The sequence below is a fragment of the Sciurus carolinensis genome, chromosome 2 (genome assembly GCF_902686445.1).
Source record: "Sciurus carolinensis chromosome 2, mSciCar1.2, whole genome shotgun sequence".
Taxonomy (NCBI): Eukaryota; Metazoa; Chordata; class Mammalia; order Rodentia; family Sciuridae; genus Sciurus; species Sciurus carolinensis.
The window spans coordinates 89,247,075-89,265,077 of record NC_062214.1 but is presented as its reverse complement, the minus strand read 5'-3'; the positions used below and the strand labels follow the sequence as shown (position 1 = coordinate 89,265,077).

At 34.4% G+C, this 18,003-nt stretch overlaps 1 protein-coding gene and 1 non-coding gene across 10 annotated transcripts in view; both read right to left on the bottom strand.

Annotated features, from left to right (window-relative positions):
• Nucleotides 1-18,003, bottom strand: part of Dennd4a (DENN domain containing 4A) — a 115,469-nt gene that overhangs the window by 75,721 nt on the left and 21,745 nt on the right. For 7 of the 9 annotated variants that reach the window (XM_047541832.1, XM_047541837.1, XM_047541836.1 and 4 more), the window contains 4 exons: nucleotides 12,484-12,627; nucleotides 10,009-10,340; nucleotides 6,804-7,053; nucleotides 3,909-3,978 (listed from right to left, as the gene is read on the bottom strand). In XM_047541832.1, the coding sequence (XP_047397788.1) occupies nucleotides 3,909-3,978; nucleotides 6,804-7,053; nucleotides 10,009-10,319 (631 nt within the window). In that variant the 5' untranslated portion in view covers nucleotides 10,320-10,340; nucleotides 12,484-12,627. The remainder of the gene's footprint in view (nucleotides 1-3,908; nucleotides 3,979-6,803; nucleotides 7,054-10,008; nucleotides 10,341-12,483; nucleotides 12,628-18,003) is intronic. The other 2 variants (XM_047541833.1, XM_047541834.1) reach the window with 1 other exon arrangement.
• LOC124978548 (small nucleolar RNA U13) lies at nucleotides 16,112-16,213 on the bottom strand. Its single transcript, XR_007107524.1, has one exon. It is a non-coding gene; the product is annotated as a small nucleolar RNA U13 (small nucleolar RNA).

The following is an 18,003-nucleotide window of genomic DNA, read 5'->3' as shown; positions in this document are numbered from 1 at the left end:
TATAACACTCCTTCATGCTCAAAACACTAGAAAAAATAGGGATAGTAGGAACATACTTGAACATTGTAAAGGCTACTTATGCTAAACCCAAGGCCAACATCATTCTTAATGGAGAAAAACTGAAAGCATTTCCTTTAAAAACGGGAACAAGACAGGGATGCCCTCTTTCACCACTTCTATTCAACATCATACTTGAAATACTAGCCAGAGCAATTAGACAGACTAAAGAAATTAAAGGGATACAAATAGGAAAAGAGGAACTTAAGCTGTCACTATTTGCTGATGACATAATACTCTATTTAGAGGATCCAAAAAACTCCTCCAGAAAACTTCTAGACCTCATAAATAAATTCAGCAAAATAGTATGTTATAAAATCAACACACATTAATCTAAAGCATTTTTATACATAAGTGATGAAACATCTGAAAGAAAAATGAGGAAAACAACTCCATTTGCAATAGCCTCAAAAAAAAAAAATACTTGGGAATCAATCTAACCAAAGAGGTGAAAGATCTCTACAATGAAAACTACAAAACATTGAAGAAAGACATTGAGGAAGACCTTAGAAGATGGAAAGATCTCCCATGTTCTTGGATAGGCAGAATTAATATTATCAAAATGGCCATACTTCCAAAGGCACTATACAGATTTAACGCAATTTCAATTAAAATCCCTATGACATTTCTCATAGAAACAGAAAAAACAATCATGAAATTCATCTGGAAGAACGAAAGACCCAGAATAGCCAAAGCAATCCTGAGCAGGAAGAGTGATGCAGGAGGTATCACGATACCAGACCTTAAACTCTACTATAGGGCAATAATAACAAAAACGGCATGGTATTGGCACCAAAACAGACAGGTAGATCAATGGTACAAGATAGAAGACATGGAGACAAACCCACATAAGTACAGTAACCTCATATTAGACAAGGGTGCTGAAAACTTACAATGGAGAAAAGATAGCCTCTTCAACAAATGGTGCTGGCAAAACTGGAAATCCATACGCAGTAAAATGAAATTAAACCCCTATCTCTCACCCTGTACTAAATCAACTCAAAATGGATCAAGGATCTAGGAATTAGACCTCAGACCCTTCACCAAATAGAAGAAAAAGTAGGCCCGAATCTCCATCATGTTGGCTTAGGACCAGACTTCCTTAACAAGACCCCCATAGCGCAAGAAATAAAAGCAAGAATCAATAAACGGGACAGATTTAAACTAACAAGTTTTTTCTCAGCACAGGAAACAATCAATAATGTGAAAAGAGAGCCTACAGAGTGTGAGAAAATCTTTTCCACACACACTTCAGACAGAGCACTCATCTCCAAAGTTTATAAAGAACTTAAGAAACTTTACACCAAAAATACAAAGAACCCAATCAATAAATGGGCTAAGGAAATGGGCAGACACTTCATGGAAGAAGATATACAGATGATCAACAAATATATGAAAAGTGCTCATCTTCCCTAGTAATTAGAGAAATGCAAATTAAAACTACCCTAAGATTTCATCTAACTCCAATTAGAATGGCTGTTATCAAGAACGCAAGCAATAGTTAAGTGTTGATGTGGATGTGGGGGAAAAGGCACACTCATACATTGCTGGTGGAGTTGCAAATAGGTACAGCCACTCTGGAAAGCAGTATATAGATTTCTCAGAAAGCCTGGAAAGGACCCACCATTTGACCCAGCTACCCCACTCCTCGGTTTATACCCAAAGGACTTAAAATCAGCATATTACAGTGATGCAGCCACATCGATGTTCATAGCAGCTCAATTCACAATAGCTAGGTTGTGGAACCAACCTAGATGCCCTTCAATTGATGAATGGGTAAAGAAACTGTGGTATATATACACAATGGAATATTAGTCATAAAGAAGAATAAAATTATGGCATCTGTTGGTAAATGGATGAAGTTGGAAAATATCACGCTAAGTGAAATAGGCCAAGCCCAAAAAAACCAAAGACCGAATGTTTTCTCTGGTAAGTGCATGACAATATATAACGATGGTGGATGGAGGGGGGAAGAGAAGAATGAAGGAACCTTGGATGGTGTAGAGGAAAATGGGGTGGGAGGGGGTGGGAATGGAAAAGCAGTAGAATGAAACAGACAGTATTACCCTATATATATGTATGATTACATGAATGGTGTGAATCTACATTGTGTACAACCATAGAAATGAAAAGTTGTACCCCATTTGTGTACAATGAATCAAAATGTGTCTGTAAAAATAAAAAATATTAAAAAAAAATTGAACATTTCTGGCTACGGTTGTAGCTCAGTGGTAGAGCACTTGCCTAGCACATGTGAGGCACTGGGTTCGATTCTCAGCACCACATAAAAATAAAAATAAATGAAACAAAGGTATTGTGTTCATTTACAACTAAGAAAAATAATTTGAAAAATAAATTCAATATTTCAACTATGTATCATAAACCTGCAAATTAGTTTATAATATTTTTCATTATTATGAAATATAATTACATATGAACTATAAATCTGACTAAATTTAATATAAATATTAAAACACATTAAAGAAAAATATATAGCTCTTCCCTTTTTTTACATTTTAGTATTTTCTTTTTATTGATTCATTTTAGTTATCCATAACATTTAGGATTCATTTTGACAAAATTATAAAAGCATGGACTATAAATTGTTCTAATTCAGTCCTGAGTAGTTCCCCTCTCCCTTCCCTCTATTACACTGATCTTTCTGCTATTTATCTTATAGTTTTTTTTCTTAAATTAGTGTCTTGTGGATGTACATGATGGTGATTCACTGTGGTATATTCATATATGTACATAGGAAAATGAGGTCAGATTCATTCCACTGTTCTTTCCTTATCTTATCCCTTCTCCCTCTCCTTTAATAGCCTTTGTCTACTCTGCTGTTCTTTCTTGTTTTTTATCCCCCTCCCTACTTTTAGATTAGCTTCTGCATACCAGAGGAAACACTTGACCTTTGACTTTTGGGGACTGGCTTTTTTCACTTAGAATGATGACTCCAGTTCCATCCATTTGCTGGCAAATACCGTGTCATTGTTATTCTTTATGGTTGAGTAATACACATTTTCTGTATCCATTCATCTTTTGAAGGGCACCTAGGTTGGTTCACAGCTTGGCTATTGTGAATTGTGATTCTTTAAACATTGATGTGGCTGCATCACTGTAGTAGATTGATTTTAAACCTTTTGGATAAATACCAAGAAGTAGGACACCTGGGTCACATGGTGGTTCCATTCCTAGTTTTTTTTTGAGGAATCTCCATATTGGTTTCTGGAGTGGTTACACCAATTTGTAGTCCTACCAGCAACATATGAGAGTACCTTCTTTCCCACATCCTCACCAACATTGTTATTTGTATTCTTAATAATTTCCATTCTGGGGGCTGGGGTTGTGGCTCAGTGAAAGAGTATTTGCCTAGCATGTGTGAGGCACTGGGTTTGATTCTCAGCACTACATATAAATAAATGAATAAAACAAAGGTCTATCAATATCTAAAAAATATTTTTAAAAATAATTGCTATTCTGACTGGAGATGAAATCTCAATGCAGTTTTAATTAGTATTTCCCTAATTCCTAGAAATATTGAACATTTTTCCATATCTTTAACTGTTTGTATTAGCTTTTCCCTACTTTCTATAGATTAAAAGTTAAAGAGAATTGGCACCTGCTTATTATTTAAAACTAAGGCTTAAAAAACCCACTTTTTTTTTGAATTAATCTTCCAGACAGCATCCAAAAACATATGGATGAAGACAAAACTAAGAATCAACAAGACAAGGGTTACAGTCCCAGTACTGATACTAACATATCATAAATAGGTTTTATTTCCTTTTTTAACCTTAGCTGACTCCATAATGTACTTATATATAAAATATGCCCTGAAAAGTTGTACTTACCAGCTTTGTAAGATATAGTGTTAGTCTTTGCCACTGATTTCTTATAACATAAGTACACTGCAGATCCCCACTGTTATGAAAGAGAGAGAGAATATTTAATTTTAAAAGATATTAATTAGATAAAAATAGAATATTGGGGTTCTCTAGTGTAAATTATCTAAAATATAGAAATAATTTTTCTCTGCTGGTATTTTTCAATTTGTTATTCTGTCAGCATTTTATTGGCGTTATTGTCTGCTTTTCTTTTGGAAGTAAAATTAAAATTTTTTTGTTATTCCAAGAATGTGAGAAAAAATAGACCTTTTTAAACAAAACTAAGTCACAACAATTTAGATAGTTATTCTAAGTTCAAGCCTTGGTAAGAAATGATAAATTAAGAAGTACCCACTTACATGTATACCTTCCATTTGACTCCACAACTGCCTCCAGATATTGCAATAATTTTTCTGAAGTTCTTTATGCCAAAACTCAAAGAGTTGTAATTTGCTATATCCATTTTTCTTATTTCTCATTGTTTTCTGAATCTGTTTGAAATCAGGCTTTTTTTTCTTTTTTGGTACCGGTGATTGAACCCAGAAGTGCTTAACCACTGAACCACATCCCCAGCCCTTTTTATTTCTTTTATATTGTGACAGGGTCTCAGCCAAGTTGCTGAGGCTGGTTGTGATTTTGCAATCCTCCTGCCTCAGTCTCCTGAGGAGTGCACTACCACATATGGCTAGGCCTATTTTTATATACTTGAGCTAAGAGTGGGGGGTCTTTTAAAATTAACATATAATAATTGTACATATTTATAAGGTACATTGTGATAATTCAATACACGTATATAAAATGTAGTGGCTAAAGAGTGATTTTTTACATTTTTAAAGGGTTGCTTATTAGGGCTTGGACCAGGCTTGTGGCAAGGAAGTGGTTGAGAAGTAGTCAAGTTCAGGGTACGTTTTAAAATTAGTCAATAGAGTTTACAGATGAAATGAATGAGTAGTACAATTTTAAGAAAGGTTAAGATTATTTCAAGGATTTTCAGTCTGAGTAACTAGAAAAGTAGAATTTATATCTGTTAGACACGGTAGAATATGGGGTTAAGCAGGTTTGGAAAGACACATCAGGAGTCCAATGTTGTAAATGTTAAGTTTAGGATATTCTATTAAATAAGATACCTAAAAAGAAATGATAAATTAGAGAGGTCCAGGTTAGACACATAAACACAGAAGGCATCCACATATAACCTGTATTTAAATAATTATATCATCAAGGGAGTGAGTTTAGATGGTGAAGATAAATGAACTGAGGATTGAACCCTGGGGCGCTCTGATGTACAAGAGTTTGGGAGATAGGAAGGCATCCGCAAAGGCAGAAAAGTAATGATGGGTGAGGTAGTAAGAAAAACACTCTAGTACGCAAGAAGAGAATACATCCTCTCTTCCGACCATGGTTTCCTAAATTAAAAATATGATCACCTATATTACAACCTTGTAAAAAATTGAGATAGGAAATTGATCACTGGACTCAACAAGAGAAATCTTGGTGAAATGATAGAGAAAAAATAAACAGAAAGAGACAAAGAATAGAATGAAATACACTCAACCATTTTGAATTATTGTTAAGAACAATGGAAGGAGCAAAAGAAGGAAGTAAGTATGGGACCAAAAGTTTTGCAAAGATATCTTGCAGTGTACTTTGGATTCTGTAGGAAAAAAATTTTTTAACAATGTAGATTCAAACCATTCATGTAATCATACATATAAATAGGGTAATCCTGTCTGTTTCATTCTACTATCTTTCCATCCCCCACCGGCTCCCACCCCATTTTCCTCTACACCATCCAAAGTTCCTTCATTCTTCTCTTCCCCGCCTCCTTGCCACCTCCAGTTGTTATATATCATCATCTACTTATCAGAGAAAACATTCGGCCTTTGGTTTTTTGGGGTTGGCTTATTTCACTTAGCATGATATTTTCTAACTTCATCCATTTACCAGCAAATGCCATAATTTTATTCTTTATGGCTGAGTAATATTCCCTTGTGTATATATACCATAGTTTCTTTATCCATTCGTCAATTGAAGGGCATCTAGGTTGGTTCCACAATCTAGCTATTGTGAATTGAGCTACTATGAACATCGATATGGCTGCATCACTGTAGTGTGTGGATTTTAAGTCCTTTGGGTATAAACCGAGGAGTGAGATAGCTGAGTTAAATGGTGGGTCCCCTCCAAATTTTCTAAGGAATCTCCAAACTGCTTTCCAGAGTGGCTGCACCAATTTGCAACTCCACATAAATTCTGATAGGGAAAATCTGATGATTCACAAAAAAATTAGGGAGAATTGCTAAAGCCATGTCCTCAAAGCTGTGGATGGTATGGAACCTAGCACACAGGTTGGGGGTGGAGGTAGTTACAGCTAGCATACTGCTTTTGCAGTTAAAGGGGAAAAGTTATGTTTTTTTGGTTTTTGTTTGTTTGGGTTTTGTTTTGTTTTTGTTTTTTTGGCACCAATGATTGAACTCAGGGGAACTTAACCACTGAGGCTCAGCTCCAGTCCTTTTTTGTATTTTATTTAGAGACAGGGTCTCACTGAGTTTCTTAGGGCTCTGCTAAGTTGCTGAGGCTGGTTTTGAACTTGGGATCCTCCTACCTGAGCCTCCCGAGTTGCTGGTATTACAGGTGTGTGCCACCACACCTAGCTATGATTTTAAATATTTTTTTAAAAAGGGTTTTGCACAGCTTCTTTTAAAAATACAACTAAAGAAGTTTCTCAAAATGAAATAGCCAACATCTTTAAAACTATATTTTTCAAGTCTGTGATTATGTATGTTGTTTTCAAGAAAAGATTCATTTAGAATTATGTGTTTTTTCTCCAGTGGCTAATTTTACCAGCACAAAAGAATCACTTACCATACTATTATTGAGATTCTTGTCGACTTTGCAGAATGTGTGTGGTGGACTTTCTCCTTTACTGGGTATAATAATACATATGTCTGTGACAGCCAATGTATTCTGAGTCATATTTTCAGAGGCTCTTCGATAAGTGATATAAATCCTTTGTGATGAGGTACTGCCGCTAATATTTGCAGGACGACCATAAGGAGTACTTTGAATAATTTCACAGCCCTGTTTCAATCTTTCTTTCCAGTCATATAAAACCCTAATAAATAAATAAAAAATAAATAAATAAATAAATACACAAAGCACCCTTAAATCTGAAAGGCAATATTCTCAGGCATTATGAATTCATTCTAAAATGTAGAAGTGTAGCACACTGTATTAGATGTATTAAGTAATTATATTGTCTTTATTAAAACAAAGCATCGTCTTTAGAAAAAGAAACATGCATATTGGTCAAAGTTAAAATTTTACAAAAGATTACATGTGCAGACAGTATAGAACCTTCCTGCACATTTTTATCTCCAATATATCCCTCAGTTTTTAGAGGGATATATTTTTAATTTCTCTAAGAGTTTAAACTTCTCTAAGTGAAAAGACTTAAGGTAGTAGAGGTAGAGCACTTGCCTAGGCAAGCCCAAGTCCCTGGGTTCAATCCCCAGCACTGAGAAAAGAAGAAAAAGAAGGCAGTGTGAAAGACAGCTTTTTCCTCTTTACTCTGTGGTAAAATCATAGGCTTTTAATAAATAACAGGCCAGGCATCCATTTTTTAAGCATTCAAATACTTAAAGCACTTGAGAATACCAAGAAAACTTCATACTTATATATTAGGTTATTTCCTCACAGAATTCACTCCTTTTACTTCAATGCTAAGTCCTGTACATGGGTTAAAAAAAATTAAAGCTCTACTACATTAAATGTGTCTCTGATTTTGATATAAATATGGTTATAACAGGTAACATCTGCAAAATCAATCAATATTCCTAGAAATTCCATTATATAAACAATTTAGTACCAGGAATTGGTCGCATTATTTTTTCTAATAAAATTATGTTTTCTTAAATAATTATAATTTTCCTTTTTGTCCTGGCTCCCAACAATATTTTATTGAAAATTCGGAGTTACATATGACATACAATCACAACTGTGTTAATTTTAATGATAGCTTAAGTGCTTGGTTTTCCTCCTTTTGATCACCTTTTTCTTTTTTTTTTTTTTTTTTTAACCAAAAGAAAAAAAGGCACCAAAGCACAGAGAAGTCAAGACATAACTGATTCAAGTTCCTACCAGCTCTTATTAGCTGCTTTACTTTAGTCAACATATAAAACTTCTCTGAGCCTTATACCACTCAACTATAAAATCAAACATTTAGGCTTCCAAGGATATCATAAAGGAAGTGAAGAGATAACCCACAGAATAGAAGAAAATATTTACAAAACCATATAACTAATAAGGAACTGTGTCTAGAATATGTAAAGAATTAGTACAGCTCAACAATAAAAGGGCACTCCAATTAAAAAATGGGAAAGAATTTGAACAGACATTTCTCCAAAGACAAAAATTTGCCAATAAGCATATGAGAAGATGCTCAACATCATTAGCCATCAGATGAATGCAAATCAAGACTGCAATGATTTACCCTTTCACACCCATTAGGGAAGCTATAATTAAAATGAAAATATGAAGTATTAACTAGGATATGAAATATTAGCTAGAATGTAGAGAAACTGAAACTCTCAATCACCACTTATGGGAATGCAAAATCGCAGAGATGCTCTGGAAAACATTCTGGCAGTTCCTCTAAAATTTAAAAGCAGTATTACCATATGACCTAGCAATTCCACTCCTAGGTTTTTTCACAAAAATGAAAACATGTATACATAAAAACTTATATATGATTATACAGCAGCATTATTCATAAAAGCCCAAAAGTATAAATATCCCAAATATTCATCAACTGATGAATGTATAAGTAAAGTATGAGCCATATGATAGAATACTATCCAGACATACGAAGGAATAAAGTACAGACATACTACAACATGGATGAACCTTGAAAACATTATGCTAAATGAAAGAAACCAGTCATAAAAGACTATATACATATAGTATTATTCCATTTGCATGAAATGTTCCAAATAGACAAATTCCTAAAAACAGAATGTAAAATGTGACTGCCTGGGGCTGAGGGGTTTAGGGGAATTGGGTAGAAACCACTGTAAGTACAGGATTTCTTTTTGGCATTATAGAAATGTCCTAAAATACATTGTGGTGATGGCTACATAACTCTGTGAATGTATTAAAAACCCATTGAACCATATACTTCAAATGGGTGAATTTTATGCTATATAATTACATCTAAATAAGTTGTTACATATAAAAAAAGAACCACAAGTTCAATACAGTACCCTAAATAAGGCTCTAATCTACCTCAAGATTCTTGTTTAACACATAGTTAAGTATCCATCTAAAATCATTATATCATGCTTAAAAGCCATCCTTTTCTTCTGCTTTAAAAATAATTAAAGCCAGGAGCAGTGACATGCACCTATAATCTCAGTTACTTGGGAGGCTGAGGCAGGAGGATTGTTTGAGCCCAGGAGTTCAAGATTAACCTGGGCAACCATCTTAAAAAAAAAAAATCAAGCTCTAATCAGAATAATATATTTAATTATCTAGTACTTTTCTATAAATGCTAGATACCTACAGTACAAGAGAGACAAAAAAAAAAAAGAAAGACAAAAAAGGGAGCCTGGGTTGTAGTTCAGTGGTAAAGCACCTGCCTAGCACATGTAAGGTACTGGGTTCAATCCTCAGCACCACCTAAAAATAGATAAATATGCGTCCATCTACAACTAAAACAATTAAGAAGGGGGGGGGCGAGACACACACACACACACACACACACACACACAAAAGGTACACATAGGGGGCTAGAGTTGTGACTCAGTGGTAGAGGGCTTGCCTGGCATGAGTGAGGCCCTGGCTTCGATACTGAGCACCACATATAAATAAATAAAATCAAAGATCCACTGACAACTAAAAAAAAATGTTTTAAAGGTACACAGAAAGAGATTATAGGATTCTGGATGCAAACTCGTCTATTTTTCTATAGGTACCATACCTCTATTAATGAACTAACTGAACCACTAACTTTTAAACCTACAAGTTTATTATTTGGATCAGTAACTATAATTTATTTTTAAAAACTACTTACCCCAAGTCTGTAAGTGGAGGTTTATCTCTTCCTCTTCTATAACAAAGGTAAATCTGGGGACCCACAAGACTCCCATTATTGAGATCTGCTGACAATCCCGTTGGGGTAACATCAATACATACATAATCCCGTGGTACTTCCTCCCCAAGAGATTTGATGATAACTGAAACATCTGTGATAGGTTCTTTTGGTTTAGCTACTTTATGACAGGCATCATTGAAGTGAATTTCTTCTTCAAGAGGTTTTGAAACATCGGTTAGTCCTGCTACAACAAAGTAATCAGCAACCCGCGGTCCTTTGTCTTCAATCATCTTCCATTACAGAAGGTACATCTAAAAGGAAAATGGAAGATTGGGATGGTATTATAATAAGCCAAGTAAAGATCAGTGGTTGCTGAACAAATAAGAATGAAAAACTACAAAAAGAGTACTAGCATTTCCCTAACTTCACACTAGCATTATATATTTAACCTTTATAAGTAAAAAGCATACATTTTTATAAAAAAAATTATAATCAGCATTTTATTATAAAAGTAATGCACGAATTTCTAATTTTAGCTGGGCATGATGGCACACACCTTTAGTCCCAGCAACTCAGGAGGCTGAGGCAGAAGGATCTCAAGTTCAAGGCCAGTTTCAGCAACTTAATGAGACCCTTTCTCAAAATAAAAATTAAAAAGGTCTGGAGTTGTAGCTCAGTGGTAGAGCACTCTTGGGTTCAATCTCTAATACAGGGGGGCAGATTTCCAATTTGAGAAACATAGAAACCTAGATCTCCTAAGCACACAACAAAAAATACCTCTAAATATATAGATTAACTTGTAAGAATGCAATGGAAATTCCCTGGGTCTCAAAATGCAGTCTATAAGCTAATATTGGGTGGAGAAACTGGTTGATCTCCTCAATAATTGAAGGGTTTGTGTTTTTTGGTTTTTTGTTTGTTTTGATACCAGAGATTGAACCCAGGAATGTTTTACCATTGAGTTACATTCCCAGACCCCTTTATTTTATTAACTACTGAGCCACATCCCCAGCACTTTTTGTTTTTATTTTGAGACAGTCTCTAAGTTGCTTATGGCCTCAATATTGCTGAGGCTGGTTTTGAACTCAGCCTCCTGAGTCACTGGGATTACAGGCATGTGCCACCATGCCAGGTGGATTTATGTCTTAAGAGGTATTATAAGGACAGGAAACAAGGCCTTGGAACTACATCAGATAGGAAATTACAACTGAGATACCTTCATAAAGCCAAAGGCTTCAGATGACTATACCCTCAGTCAAAAAGTAGATTTTAAAAAAACATTCCTTGGGCTGGTGATGTAGTTCAGTGGTAGAGCATTTGTCTAGCATGTGCAAGGTTCTGGATTTGATTCCCAGGGTCACAAAACCAGTGAACAAACAACAAGCCAGGCACAGTGGCCCACACCTGTAATCCCAGTGGCTCAGGAGGCTGAGGCAGGAGGACCTCACGTTCAAAGCCAGCCTCAGCAACTTAGTGAGGCCCTATCTCTAAATGAAATACAAAAAAGGGCTGAGGATATGGTTCAGTGGTTAAGCACTTCCAGGTTCAATTCCCAGTACAACAAACAAACAAACAACAAAACCTGAACAAATAAATAACCACTAGCACAGGCAGATCTTAGTCTGTTTCAATTAGACCCTGGGTTGGGTTGGATTTAGGTCATTTTCATGGTCCCAGGAAACTCCAACTGAGAAATTAATAAAAGTGTTCTCAGCTACTGATATCCCTGGGAAAGCAAAGCAAATGCAAAACCATTCTAGGTCACACTCAACACAAGTTTTTTTTATGATTTGAGCCCCTATTCTAAAAACACAAGGAAAAATTCACCATGAATGAGTCTTAGCAGATAGAACAAATAGAAGAATTTCAAATAATGAAAGTAGGGAAGAGACTATAACAGTTAATACATGCTCAAAATAAATTCAAATGAAAATACACAAAGTTGAATTTACCATATTTGCAAACACTTTAATAGTAAAATCTCTTCCAACTGTCTATTATCACTTAACCTTATTTTTTCTTTAACTAGGAGAATACATTAAACAATACTGCCATTATTCATATACCTATATTAATGGAAAAGTTTTTAATCTGAAACAGAATTTCCCAGTCCATGTTTCAGAAGTTACACTTAGTTCCTACAAATGCAAAGAAAGGATTCCCAGGACAAATAAATTAGGTATATATACTTTACACCTCTTTGGAATATTTACTATATGGCAAAGGACAGGGGTAAGAGAATAGCAAAGTTCAGCAGTCATTTGATAAAGACAGCTGACAGACTGGGCTTAACCCAGAATTTCCCTAGTCTATTTGGGCATGAACCCTATTTTACCCCCGAACAACTAGAAAAACCCTTACAAGCCTTAGAAAATGCTAGTTTAAAATAAACAACCTTTCCTATGTAGAGTAAAAAACTGAGGGCAAAGAAATTCTTGTGTAACATATACTTACTTGTTTATAATTACAACCATTTTCATCACCATCCCAAGCTAATGTCATGAGCCATTATTAATGTCATGAGTTTCCAAAATTCATGCCACATTTCTTATTCACTGCTTAAAGATACTCTGTATTCTATTTTCTTAGAAAATGAACCTAAAGAAGAAGTAAATGTTCCCACTTCAGTTAATTTTTCATAAATACTTAAGATGTGACATCATTCTAAGAGGGGCTTTTGTATACTTTTATTCCACTTCTATCCATATTTTCTCCTATCATCCTTCCAGATTCGAAGTGCTTGCCTTCAGCCTGCCCAAAGATTCCCTATCAATCTCTCCCCAGGACCACCATGCACAGAAGTAACACCTACTTTGTTCTCTCTTTCTCCCACCTCCATGAAAACTGGCAAATCCTTCAGCATCAACATCAGCATCCCATGAAGATTTTTAAAGGAAAGAAATCCTATTTTCACATCATTCTTAAGAGTACACTAATTTTAAAGGCTTAACCCACCCAAGGCAAACTTGCTTTTTTAAATAATAAGCATTAATAACAGAAATTGATGGACTATGTGTGGGAGATTTCCCGGATAAGAGGGGCTTACTTTTCTACTTTGGATACACCGCCTTTAATACATATCCCAAGGAAAAAACTAACAAGAAAATCAAAACATACATGTGTAGTTTGACAGCTCTCTACCGAAACATTACTAACCCCTGATTTATAACATTAACCACAAAAACTTATAATAGGAATAATTAGTATTTGGTGGAGAAGGGAATTTTATTATTATAGTCCAACCCTCCCTTTTATAGCCAAAGAAACTGAAAAAATGGAAGGTGGCTTACTGAAGGATTCTTGGCTACTTAGTGGCAGAACCCCAGAAGAACTTAAGTCTCTTAATTCAGTATTCTTTTCACTGAGAATTTTGCCTCTAATAAATAGTATTGAATTAATACTAATTAATACCCTAAGGCATCTTCCTTCAATGAACTCTTCTTTGTCACTTGTTACTCATATGGAAAACAAAAACTACTCACGTATTACTGAAGGTTTCTGTCAGAAAATATCAGATCTTAATTTGTGAATTCTGAGGCCTCAGAGTTTTAAAAATACAGTATTGAAAATAATAAGAATTGAGCTTAAATTAATTTCAATCCAATTATTTCTTCTTAGTATAACTATGAATAAAGTTCTATTAATTTTTAAACAAAATGATTGCATAAATTGTTTTCATTTTAGTTAAGAAACAGTGAGTAGGGCTGGGGTTGTAGCTCAATAGTAGAGACATGTGAGGCACTGGGTTTGATCCTCAGCACCACATAAAAATAAATAAAGGTATTAGGTCCATCTACAAATAAGAATAATATATACATTTTTTAAAAAGAAACAGTAATTTCAAATACCAGTTCTTCCAGACATATTTGTATTCTTGGAAAAAAAAAACAGATAAGGGAGAGTAAGACAGAAAGAAAGCAGAAGAATAAAAAAGAATACAAAAGAATAAATGTGTAAAGTATTAAGGAGTATGAGACATTTTTTAAAAACACTTATTTCTGGGGTATTTATGAAGGGTATCTCATTCCTAAAAGAAACACACACACGTTTAAGACACCTCAAATGTAAACTCAAGTAACTTCCATTCATTTAACATGTTTGAAATAAGCCAATGCCCAAAAGTACTTTCTCTTTATTATAAATTTTAAAGACACTATTTAAATGGACTCAGTTTCAAATCCTTAACAACATGGTAGGAATCTCATGAAATAACTAGTCTTCTGAGCAAGATAAAAAGCCATGTTGCATTACAGGATTCAATATGTCATTATTATATTTTCTTTAAATTGAATAACTTAGTAAGTTGTAGTTATGAGCAATTTTAAACACCAAATATAAGAATGTGCAATTGATGAAATCTTAAAGAGGATAGCCAAACCAACTATATTGTACCAATTTACTGTAAGTTAGTTTTATAATGCTAGTTACATGCACACATGAAAGGAATTTCAGTAAGAGTCAAAGCTTTGACAGGAAAACAAGTGCAGAAATCAAAAACATATCAATAAGAAAAAAAAAAAAAACTTTACCCAACCTGGATAATCTATTAATGACAGGGAAAGGGCAACAGAAAGAATGAGATCTATGTAACTTTGATTGGTCCTGGACAGAAGTGGGAGAGAAGTGGGGAAAGGGGCTAAATTATATATAGGTCAAGATTTGATAAAGTGTTTTGAAATGGAAGGCAAAAACAATGAATGAGAAATAACATTAAGTATACTCCTGTTAATCTTTTGGACTGCTAAAAATGGTCAGGACAAAAACACATTTTTTTTTGTTGTTGTTAAACATTTTTTTTTTTTAGTTATAGATGGAAACAATACCTTTATTTTGTTTATCTATTTTTATGTGGTGCTGAGGATCAAACCCAGTGCCTCACACATGCTAGGCAAGTGCTCTACCACTGAACTACAACCCCAGCTTTAGATATACATGTTTTGAACAACTAGGACACCACTCCACTTGAGGCTCACTGAATAACTTGGAACAGAAAATATGGAGTGGTGTACATGTTTTTCAAATATATCTAAAATCTTATGGTTGAAGGTAGCAAAGAGATAATGTAAATATGGACTCACTGAAACATTTTTAATTTAACATTAGATTATCACAAAAATTTCTAGTTAAAATATTATACACATACAGAAATACTCATAAATTTTGAAACTATAGTTATTGTATTGATAGAATATCAGGTTTGTTTAAATGTGATGATGAATGTGCACCAACCTGTTCCAAACACATTTTCCACTACTTTGAGTTTCTTTATAGTACCATTGCTAGGTAAATACTTAATAACTGAATGAGGTCAGCCCAGTAGGAAAAAAAAAATAGGAAAGTGAAGATAGAATCACAGGATTTTTAGAGTCAGGAAGGTACTTGGAGATTTTGTTTTAATTACTTGTTTTATAATTGAAGAAATTTTATAATTAAAATATAACAGCTTGTTAAGACCAAATAAATCAATTTATGATTTAATTTCATGGCTTTTAATTTGGAATTCTACTATACTTCATATTTAAGAATTGAAGAGAAGAAAGCAGTTCCTTGAGGAGATTAATGTGTTAATTAGTGCAGGTGGGTTTTGATGAACACAAAGATAATACCTAAGTGGGAGAGGTTAAACTGATTGGAAGGAGTAGGGCAGTTAGCAGGTAAGAAAAAGAAATAAGAACAGAAGACAAAAGGTAAGATAGAAAAAGAATTTGAATAAAGAAATATAGTAAGAAAAGGAATAAGAAGGACAAGGAGGAAATGTATAAAAGGAAAAAAGTAAAATCTAGTGCAGAAATGGGAAGTTAGAGCTGGGCACAGTGGCACGTGTCTATAATTCCATCTACTTGGGATGTTGACACAAGACGATTGCAAGGTCCAGGCCACCCTGGGCAACTTAAGGAGGCATCTCGAAATTAAAAAAAATAGTCTGCAGATGTAGCTCACTGACACTGCACCCTTGAGTTCAATTCCCAGCATTCCAGAAAAGGGGTGGGAGAGAAAGAAAAAGAAATTATTAAGGAGGGATGGGGAAATGGTTTCTGGAAAATTTTTAATGCTTCATGCATTCCTTTTTTTTTTTCCTTCATGTCAGATGGGTAATGTGCCAAAGTCATAACAAGGTTTAGAGAGAGGCACATCTTATACAATAGTGCGAACACCCGATCATCATGCTCATGAACCAAAGGATCCATACATTCTTTTAAAATAAAGGAACTATGAGATTTACCATTTCTACAGTGAAATAAGATTGCCTGTAAGTTAGTAACAAATGTCACCTACCAATCTTGCAATGAAAATCCGTTCATATTTGATATTATATATGAAATACAAATCTACAGTGTTTACCAATTTGGAGAGAAAGGGAAGTCCAGTTTTAAATTTCCTCCTTGCACCATCTTCTTTTACTTAATTTCCCATATGCATACCACCCTTCATATTGCAAACTTCTTACTTCCTCTTGAATTATTAAATATATTTGTTATCTGATATCTAAACTGAATTGTTATCAACAGTGGAATCTGTTTCTCTCAAATAACATGGAAAGTGGTTTTTGATCTCTAAATTTCACAACCGCTTAATATTTATATATATATTTTTAAAAGATATATAAGATTTATAGTTGCTTAATGCTGAACATTTCAGTATCTTAAATATCTATGTTGTCACCTAAACTTTAAGACTTAAAAATCCCTTTCCATCTTCCTCACAAACTGTAATAAATAACATGGTATCTGAAAAGGACTTTGAAAATTAATATACTTGAAAACAACTTTGAGAATTTCATTACCCATCTTTATACACACGCTCGCACGCGCGCACGCGCGCACACACACACACTGGGGTTTTAACCTGGGGCACTTTATCAATGAGTTTCTTCAGTCCTTTTTATTTTGAGACAGGGTCTTGCTAAGTTGCTTAGGGGCTTGCTAAGTGGTTGATGCTGGCCTTGAACTTGTGATCCTCCTGCCTCAGTCTCCCAAATGACTGAGATTAGGTGCATGTGCCACCAAGCCCAGCTCTGTTACCCTTCCATTTAATAAAGACATCATTTTTAAATTTTTAAGATCTGTTACAGGATCTAAGACTATAAGCAAAAACTCAACATGGAAAGAAACCCAAATGTCTGAAAGAATCATTAGCCCTGCAAATAACTAGAGCAATTTAACTTTGAGATACGATATTAAATTAAACAAATGTGACTTAATAAAAGACAATAGACCTGGGGCTGGGATTGTGGCTCAGTGGTAGAGCACCTGCCTAGCACATGGAAACACTACTCAGCACCACATAAAAATAAATAAATAAAATAAAGTTATTGCATCCATCTACAACTAAAAACATAAACATAAAAACACATTAAACCTAATGCTGGCAAAGCTGTAGGGAAATGAGCACTACTGACAATTGTTAATGGTGCTGTGAATTAGAATTTTTATAAAAAGTAATCCAGCAAGTACTTAAAACTGGTTTTACTCTTTCTAACTAATTCTATTGATGAATTCATCTCAAAAAAATATCTTTTTAGTTGCTCACAGCAGTTGAGAGTAGAATAGTGGTTACCAAAGGCTGAGAAGAAGAGAGGTGAGAGAGGGATGGTAAAAGGTTGACCAATAGGAACTAAATTAAAGTTAGATAGTTTGAGAAATAAGTTCTGGTGTTTTCACCATTTGTCCCAGTCATTCCACTCCCAGGTTTATACCCAAAGGACTTAAAATACGCATACTACCGTGATGCAACCACATCAATGTTTATAGCAGCTCAATTCACTATAGCTAAACTATGAAATCAACTTAGGTGCCCTTCAACAGATGAATGAGTAAAGAAACTGTGATATATACAACAGAATATTACTCAGTCTTAAAGAAGAATGAAATTATGGCATTTGTTGGTAAATGGATGGAAATGGAGAATATTGTGCTAAATGAAATAAGTCAATTCCAAAGAACCAAAGGTCAAATGTTTTCTCTGATATGTGGA